A 10,053-nucleotide genomic window follows, 5' to 3' on the forward strand; every position below is an offset into this window, starting at 1 on the left:
ATATGACAAGCCTAATTATTCCCATGAGTAAAAATCTTGTGACATTGACGTCTTTGACACAATTCATCTCCCTAATAAAGGGTGTCATCCTTATATTCCCCCTGAATGACCCTTCAAGGAAGCTTACCCCTACCGGGTTAGGGTGGGATCTTCCCATCCAGTGGTGCCGACAATCAGTTTTGTTCATGGTCTCTTGTCCCTCCTCCTATATGGCTTATGGTTACAATACCACACCCTAAGTGGGGTTTCTTGAGGACCGAGTGTATCATAATCAGTACTTGTCAAGAATGGCCAAGTACACTCCAGACACCCAGAAACTCTTGACTCAACCATGTACCTCGGAGCCCTGATCGAGTTTTTACACCCCTTAGGAGAGAGCTTATTACCTTGGTCTTTCGACTAAGGAGTCTCTACTGGATAGGCTTTCGTTTCGCCCCAATTCTCCATGACTCAGGTTTCAGGGAGGGTATGGATTTCGCCCGAGCCATGCTTTCTAGGTTTTCCCAAATTATAACGTATGTTAGGTATTGTTGTTGCCTCTTGCAGTTATGCGAATTAGGGTGCACGCCACAATTGGATGCCTAGCCTCCTAGTTAGAGGTTTTAATTTTTATTGCCTTCTAGTGAGGTTTTATTATAAGGTATTATTGTTGCCTCATTCTTCTACTTGTATCTTTTTATGAAATATTCATTGTTTCGTAGAAGAAAGATTTTTCATTTTCATTCAAACTTCTGATTTATACAATTGTCGCTCTTGACGCGTACATATCATTTTCTTCGTTGTGTCGCATGTCCTGTGGATAGTACTTCTTCAGATGTAGTCGATTTCATGGGTGGTCAAGCTTGCGTCCCGTGCTCTTCCCCTCAGGATCCATCATCTCATATGCCCCATTCCCAATTATCCTCTTAATTATGTAAGGTTCATCTCGTTTATTCTCTAAATTTCCATCTCCTCATCTCCGATAGGGCGGTATTTCCCTCAATACTAGTTCTCCTGGATGGAATTCTCTTTCTTTGACGCGCTTGTTATATTCTCGGGCTAGTCTTTTGTGGTAGTTCTCTATATGTTATAAAGCAATTTCTATGTTTTCTTTTAAGTCGTCAAGATTTGCAAGGATTAAGTATGTGTTTAAGTTCTTCTCCCATGCTTCTTTCTTTGTGGTGGGCATAATAACTTCAGTTGGCAACACTGCCTCTACTACATATGTTAGACAGAAATGTGACATTCATGTGGCTTCTCTCCTTGTTGTTCTATATGCCCATACTGCATTGTGTACTTGTCCGCATCATCCTTTATTGTGTCCTTTCAACTTCTTCTTCAATATATTGGCAATTGTTTTATTAGTTGCTTCAGCCTGCCCATTGCTCTGCGGATATAAAGGAGTTGACTTTCAACTTTGTATCTTGAACGCGTTAAGTAGTATTTCTATATTCTCTCCCTCGAATTGTATTCCATTATCGGAGACCATTTGCACCGGAATTCCAAATCTACAAATGATGTTTTCAAATGTCAAGGTGAATACATCTCGATCTCGAATATGCTGGACTGCTTTTACTTCCGCCCACTTTGTGAAATAGTCTGTCGCGACAACTAAGTATCTCCTCTTCCCTGTTCCTGGTATAAGTGGTCCAACAATATCCAAGCCCCTTTTTGCAAAGGGCCACACGCTTGTTGATGAGCTTAACTCCGCTCCAGGTGCATGTATCCTCTTCCCATGTCGCTGGCATTCTTCACATCGTCTTGATACTTCTTTCACGTCCTCATGCATGTAGGTCCAGTAATATCCTTGTATCTTTGTTCTGTAAGCTAACGATCTTCCCCCACTATGATTCCTTGCATCTCCATAGTGTACTGCTTTTAAAATTTCCATCCCTTCTTTTCGCGTCAGACATCTGAGTGATGGTCCATTGAAGGATTTTCGGTAGAGTACGCCCTCTCTTAATTCGTAAATTGTCGCTCTACTTTTTAACTTGGGCGCCTCTAATATGCTTCTTGGAACTTCTCCCTTTTTCCAGATATAAATGAAGTTGTTTTCTCCAATCTGTCTCTTTATCTGCTTGATCTTCTTCTACATTTTCCACTACCATAACATCTGTGTCTTCTTCTTGTTTCTTGATTGACGGATAAGAGAGCGTCTCTATCTTTATGTACCGTGCGGTAGGATCTACTAACATAGATGCAACGAATGCCAATGCATCTGCGAATCTATTTTCATTTCTGCATATATGTCTCCAGTCTACATTTTTTATTTTTGCTGAGAGTTCTGTGACAAGTCGCTTGTAATTTTGTAAAGATGGATCATTTGTATTGTACAACCCTTGTATTTGGTATATTACCAGCTGTGAATCACTAGTTATCCTGATGTCATCTAACTCCATTTCCCCTGCGAGTCTTAACGCATGTACGACTTCATCATATTCTGTCTTACTATTAGTGGATGCGAACTCTAATCTGAATGTGTGCACTACTCTTTCTCCGTGCGGTGATATGATCACTATCCCTATACCGTTTCCTTCTCCATTCACTGATCCATCTACGAATATTTCCCATATTTTTGAGTTACGCTCTGTTAAAAGGTCTTTGGGATTTCCCTGCTCTTCATCTATGTCCATCATTTCTTCTACGCCTTCATCTTCTTCTAATGGAAGTTCTGCCAAGAAATCCACAATAACCTGAGATTTTGGTGAAGACAGTATTTCCTACTTGACTCCAAATTGTCCTACTTATGCGTTCCATTTTTCTATTCTTCCTGATCTTTTTGAATTCTTCATTACATATTCGATTGGTACTTTCATTAGCACTTTAGTTGGGTGAGCTTGAAAGTAATTGCGGAGTTTCTGTGTTGCATAGACCAGTGCGAGGATAAGCTTTTCGATCTTTATATAATTTCTTTCTGTGGAATTATAAGTTTTGCTGATGTAGTAAATTGGTTTTTTAATTCCTTTATCTAAGCGGAGCAATATAACGCTTAAAACATGCAGTGTTGATGATAAATATATTAATAACTCTTCTCCTGCTTCTGCTTTCTACAAAATAGACAAATTTATAAAATAGTCCTTAATACTCTGTAGTGATTTCTCGCATTCATCTGCCCATTCGAATTTGGTTCGTTTCTTCAAGATGTTGAAAAAAATTCTTGCATTTGTCTGATGAGCGCGAAATGAACCGTCCTAATGAAGCTAGTAGTCCATTCAACTTCTGTACGTATTTTACTGTTGCGGGTGATGGCATGTCACGAACTGCTTGCACCTTTTCTGGATCTACTTCTATTCCTTTTTTTGATACAATGTAACCTAAAAATTTCCCTGATGTTACTCCAAAGATGAATTTTGCTGGGTTTATCTTCATTTTGAATTTCCGCATCTGTTCGAATATTTATTTCAAGTTATCAACGTGATCTTTCACCTTTTTGATTTTTACCAACATATCATCCACGTACACCTCTAGTGTTGTATGCACCCTTTTTGCGAATATATTCTCTACCATTCCTTGGTACGTTGCACCTGCAGTTTTTAAACCAAAAGGCATTCTTGTATAACAATATAATCTTCATGGTATGAAGAAAGTTGTATGTTCTTGATCTTCTTCTGTCAAAGGAATCTGATTGTAGCTTGAGTATCCATCCATTAGTGATAACTTGTCCTTTCCTTCTGCTGCTTCCACCATCTGTGGTATATCAGGTAGTGGGAAGCTATCCTTTGGGCATGCTTTATTTAGATCGCTAAAGTAGATGCATATTCGTATCCTTTTATTCTTCTTTGGTACTACCACCATGTTCACTATCCATTTTGGGTACTTTGCTGGCCTGATTATTCCTGTGTCTAACATCTTCTGTAACTCTGCTTCTATTTGAGGATGATATGTTGTTGTTATTTTCTTTATCCTTTGTTTGTATGGCCTCGCGTTCTTGTTGATATCTGACCCGTGACATGCAACAGAAGAGTCTATACCTGGCATTTCGTCCATGCTCCATGCAAGGACGTCTTTATATCCCCGCAACAGGTTTATCATATTTTCTTCTTCTTCTTTATCCATCTTAGTTCCAATTTTCAGCATCTTTGGCTCTTCTGATGTTCCTACATTGATGTCCTTCGTCGGCTCTGTTGCGGTAAAGTTCTCCTTTGGATCCCCTAAGGGTGATGGTTCCTTTATTTTGTGTACTGGTTCTCCTTCCTTTTCTGGGATCTCGCTTGGTATTTTCCTTCCTTCTTGTTCTCTTATCATGTATATTCTCAGTTCTTCTTCCTTTCTTGATTCCTTTTCCTTCCTCCATCGATGTTTTCGCTTATTTGTGCGTCCTTCATAGTTCTTTACGTCTATTAGACTGAAAATTTTCGCACTCCCTATGTCACCTTTGATTTCACCTATTCCATTTGTCATTGGGAAGTGTATGTATTGATGAAGAGTTGATGCTACACCATTTATGTTGTGCACCCATGGTCTTCCTAGAAGCATGTTGTATGGTGACACCACGTCCGCTACGCATAGTGTTACCTCCGTTTCTATTTCTCTTAAAGGTATGCGTATAATTACCTCACCTTTTGGTTTCGTTATCGTCTTATTAAAATCGTGGATGTTGTATGTATGCAGCATTAGGTCTGCGTCATTGTATCCCATATTTCTATACGCGCGGTAAAATAAGATGTCGACTGAGATTCCTGTGTCTATCAAAGTTTTGTCTACCGCCCACTCTTCTGATGCCGTCGCACTTTCATCTGTTGCATTTCGCCTGGCAGGTATAGTGACAACTAATGGATGTGTTCGCCTTAAACTTTCTTCTGGTATTTCATCCGCCGTAAACGTTATCTTCTGCTTCTGCCATTCTTTCAAGGGTTATTCTTTATCAACAATCAAGATTTTCCTTCTTTTATAGTCGTGTTTATGTATTTACCCTGTGATTCCTGCGTGAAAATCTGCAACATTCAAAATCGATTTTGTTATTGAGTTGCACTTTATACGCCTGCTTCCTTATGTCGCTCCGATAATCCTTACTGCCTTTTTTGGTTCTTGTTGTTTTCCCTGCTTTTGTTTTCCTGTGGATATCTTCTTTTCCATTTGTTGATTCTCTTCTTCCACCGATGTATCTCCTCTTTCTTTGCTCCGCGCCATATGATTTTCCTGTAATGAAAATGAGATCCGGAAGTTGCAACAGAGTTTATAAAAATTAAACAGTGACAAAGATCTGGTTGGTTGAAAATCTCATAAAATCTTCTCTTATGTTTATTAGAACGTTTGGAAAACTATTAAAATCAACGAAATCTTTCTTGAAAATTCTCTATGGACAGGTTTTATCATCCAAGCTGTTTTCTAGCGCCAAAATGTAGTTGCAGAAAATCCTACAAGTACACCCTAATGATAATCTATGAAATAGTCTAAGAAACCATGATGAATTACTCAAGAAATTTTATTAAATCTTAGAACAAATACAAAGATATGAGAAAACCCTAACTTGGAAAACAAATAACTTTCTCTCTCGTAAATATCTTATCTCAGCTCACCAAAAAGATCTCTCTCTCATACGATGGTGGTTGGTTCCTTTTATAGGAGTTTACATAGTGGAAGACAGCTAATAAAGCCCCTATCTTCGGATCTGGAGCGCGTCAATATCGCATCGACTTTATCATTGTCGCACGGTTTCTTCACTGCCCTATCTCCATTCAGTTTGTCATCTTGAATATGATGTATGTGTCCATGTTCGCTTGGTGCTAAAGAGACCATTTCGCACAACTAATGAGTGTGCAGTTTTATGCATCCACAGTTGCAGAGTTTTCTAAAATCCGACGAAAACTTGCAAGAAGTTTTGGCGGTCTAACGTTTACTTTAGAGCTAGTATGAAAGATTGTCCCCTGGAATGCCCGACTTTTGTCCCTTAATGGGAAGGAGGCTAATACATTTTTCTTTTTTGCTTGCTCGGTAAAGAAGTATTTTATTGATACAATGGTAAGTACAAAGCCCATTTAAGAAATGCTTCACATATGTGAGAGACCTCGTTCATATAAATACCCACATTAGATAACTCAACCTCAAGACCAATATAACGCATCTGAGTACAAAGAAATGCCTTACCCATAAAGGATTGAAGCCCTAAAAGAAAAACGATTTTTTGAGGACTACTCAAAAATGGAGGGGGACTAATTTGTGATAGGAATATCTACCCTATATTTAAAAGGGTGTCCTAAAGTGTGGAAATGACTAACCTACCCTTAACCTAATGAAAATTAAAAGTAATCGAATATATATATATAACCTAATCTAAATCATTAACAAATCAAAATCAAAATTATAACAAATCCATTACTTTTAATTTTTCACAAATCCGTTATTATTAGAGGGTTCATTTTCTTTTCTTCTTTCCGCTTCATCGTCTCGAAAAAAAAATCCACAAAACCATTACTTGGTTGAAAAAATGAGTAGTAATCATCAAAATGAGTTGAAAATGGAAGTTGCAGAGAGAAGTTCGGCTAGGAACTATGTGAAACAGTTTGTCGAACTAGCCGAACTCAGCTTTAATGGAGTTTTTTCTTTCATAGAAAAGTTCTGTTACCTCGCAAAAAAAAATTCTCAGCCGAACTTTTAGTTCGGTTACGTCGCAAATTTTTTTCCTACCCGAACTTTTAGTTCGGTTACGTCGCAATTTTTTTCTCCTAACCGAACTTTTCTCTGAAAAACTATATATTGAGTTTACGTCGATTTTTTTTCCCAGAGGAACTTTTAGTTCGGTTACGTCGCAACTTTTTTTCCTAGCCGAACTTTTCTCTGAAAGCGAAAACTCCATTAAAGCTGAGTTCGGCTACCTGTGTATTCAGAACCATTAGCCGAACTACACTTGCAAATGACTTCGGCTACCTGTTCTTCAGATGTTGTAGCCGAACTTTATTTCCATGGCCGAAATCAGTTTATAAATTTTTCATTTTTTCGAAAGTTTTTGCCAATTCAAGCAACATTAACTAAATTTGAAGTATACCTAAGTACCCAAAACCCTCATTTCGAAATCAACCATCTTACAAAATTTTCTCAAAAATTATTCTTTTAAAAACACTCAACTAATTAATCTAATTAACCTCACTAATTAATCATTACACTAACTGATTTAATTACCAAGGACAAGTTTGGTATTAAAAAAAAACTTAGATAAGGGATTATTCATTATTACTTCTAATATACACTCAAAAAATTGAAGAGTAGTCCCCTCCATTTTTGAGTAGTGCCTAAAAAATCGTTCTAAATTTTTTTGAAACCCTAGCCCTAAAGGCTCTTTAGAAACTCATATGTCCTACATGTGAGGGCACCCACCCAATTTGTTCCATGATCTATGGATCGACTGGAGCTACCCACGAAGAACCTTCACGACCGCATCATGTTTCCTAACTTTCCCCAAAAATCCCCAAAACCCTGCCCCCGATTCAACCGATCCCTTGCAACTCATCCACCTTCATGCTCTGCCACAGATGAAGATCCTTCTCAACCAACGCCTCATTACGAAATCCGTCGCTACTTCATTCATCAACATAAACAAGAACCTTTGGTAAATAGAAGAGTTTTCTATCCAAACGCCCTCTAAATATATAATCTTTTACAGCATGGAAGACGGTTGAATAAAACTGGACATTACTGGCTAATACATATTATGCTCTTTGCAGTGTGTGGTATTATTTCAAATGTATATATAAAAATTATGTTTCCCGTTCTAACTTGTCACCTTTTTAATTAATTAAATAGAAGAGTTTTCTATCCAAACACCGTCTAAATATATAATCTTTTATAGCATTGGAAGACGGTTGAATAAAACTGGACATTACTGGCCTAATTTGGCGAATAAAGCCGAGTCTTTATCAAAAAATTCCTCGTGGTCAACTGTGTGTTACCTCACATCGCATTGCTCTAATTTCTTCGTTAACTGAACCTGAGCTATTTGAGTTGCATGCTACATGGCACACCGTACAACTTGTACGTATAAACTATGTAGTAGCGAAATCCCACTACCACACCCCTTAAGTAAATCTATAGAACAAGTTAGGAAATCATCGTGAAAAACACTTAGAAGAATTTTATTAAGTTTATAAATTAATACAAAGATATGAGATGAAATCCTAATTTGAATTATTTTCTCTCTCTTAAAAGTGCCATCTCAATTTTCCAAAAATATCCCTCCCAATACAATGGTGGTTGGTCCTATATATAGGAGTTTACATAGTGGAAGACAACTAACAAAGCTCCTATTTTCGGATCCTGCGTGCGATATCCTTGCACGCTTACATCGGATCTTCTCGCACGAACTCTTCGACCTCGCACAGCTTCCACACCTTATTCGTGACTTTGTGACGTCATGGACTCCGTCATCTGGGATATGCTAGGAGCGAAAACAGTTCGCTCCTTTATAAAACCATTGGTTCGCATAGTTTTTTGATATGTGGTGTTTTACCCCTACATTTTGCCTCATCTGTTAGCGATCTTCTCTATGAAAAGAGCGATGAGAGAAACTGCTCCAATGACTCTCTTCGCATCTTCAATGCGATTTGCCGCATCCTATCAACTTTTCATATTCCTTAACTGACAATAATCCGGGATTTCGGACTGGATTGTTCCACGTGCCTCTTTCGTCGGTTTATCTCTTGACACGTCGCAATCAATCCTCTCAACTGTCTCTTCATATCTTCTCACCCATTAATGCGTAGGATTTCGAAAAAAGGGAAAGGGAATCCTTTATATACCCTTATTTCGTTTTCATCCCTTTATTTTTACTCTTCTCCTTCCTCTTAAACCTCCGCGGCTTTTCCCTTTTTACTGCTACTGCTTTTGTTTGATCTTGATTCTTGATCCTTTTTCACATTTTCTTCTCGTTTTTGTTCCAACTATTGCTTCAATTTCTTGTTTACTGTATAATTTCGCTTCCTTTGATCGTCTTAGCTATCTTGATATTTATAATCATATTCTAGAAGAATAACAATGAGGCATAAGGCATGATGGAGAATGGTAGAACAGTTTGATAAGCTACAGGTCGAATTCAGAGACAAAGGTTTCACATTATCCGCTCCTCCTTCATCAGGGCCGACTTTGACGGTAAACCATAAATGGTTTAAAATTGATCAATAGAATGATCAGAAGATCATTATCTCCGTAGGGAAGCTTCTTGCTGGTATCCCTATCCCTCTCTTGGATCCGCGAATTCCTCTTTTCTACGAAATCTTATCCCATGATAAATTTAGGCGTGCAATTTATCAACTGAGTGGGGACGCTATAAGGATCATGGTGGAGTTCGCGCGCCGTGCAGCTGAATTAGGATCTCTTTATCCTAAAGAATACGGGAATGAAGCATATGCTGGATTTGAAATTATTGCTTCTGAGTATACTGTTGAGAGATTCTTTGCTAACTACGAAGTAGTGATTATGAAGGTTGAATCATCTCGCTGGGTTGTTCGTCTATCGAGAAAGGATGGCCTCGCAGAGAATCAAAGGATTATGCGATACGTCGATTTTAACAATAAGACTAATTGCACTGCGCGGAACTCTAATGATAATCGCTAGGATGTTTATCCTATTATTCTTGAGGGTCCATATATCACCTGTTATGGCGGTAATAAGTCGATAAATCCCCTTCCCGAGGGTTTTTCGCCATGCTCTCCTTGGGAGTTTAGTTTGATTGAGAAGGAAAAAGTGGTACATCTTTCTATCCTTCGCTCCTTCGTCAATATTTATTTATTCTACTTTCCTTTTTTTTTGCTTCACTAATTTCTTCATCTCCAGATTGCCAAGATGAAGAAGGACTATAATACTTATAAGAAACCAGGCACACTGGAAGCTCTACATTCGATCACCAATGAAGTAAGAAATACCTCTAATTTCACTTTGACAATATTGTTGCCTCTATTTCTTATCTTTATCTGTGTGCGAAGGTGGAGGGGATAGATATCGATGGCACTAATGATGAAATCTCTGCTGAAGGCGAGGAGGATGCTTATATTCTTGCGAATCCTACTAGATGTGCGAAGTCTAAGGGAAAATTCGTTGCTTCCCAGTCCTTTAGTTCGAAGGAGAAGAAAAAGGTTACCTCGA

The 10,053-nt window shown here is 38.2% G+C and overlaps 1 protein-coding gene across 1 annotated transcript; it reads right to left on the reverse strand.

Moving 5' to 3' along the window:
• Positions 1 to 1,958: 1,958 nt before the first annotated feature.
• On the reverse strand, positions 1,959 to 2,615 carry LOC113279654. The gene has a single exon (XM_026528330.1). It carries the CDS (start codon positions 2,613 to 2,615, stop codon positions 1,959 to 1,961), a length of 657 nt encoding a protein of 218 aa, XP_026384115.1.
• Positions 2,616 to 10,053: the final 7,438 nt, after the last annotated feature.

Source organism: Papaver somniferum, chromosome 5 (assembly GCF_003573695.1).
Source record: "Papaver somniferum cultivar HN1 chromosome 5, ASM357369v1, whole genome shotgun sequence".
NCBI lineage: Eukaryota > Viridiplantae > Streptophyta > Magnoliopsida > Ranunculales > Papaveraceae > Papaver > Papaver somniferum.

Coding starts and splice junctions, on each gene's coding strand:
- LOC113279654 (XM_026528330.1), bottom strand. CDS start 2,615: ATGATGGACATAGATGAAGAGCAGGGAAATCCCAAAGACCTTTTAACA.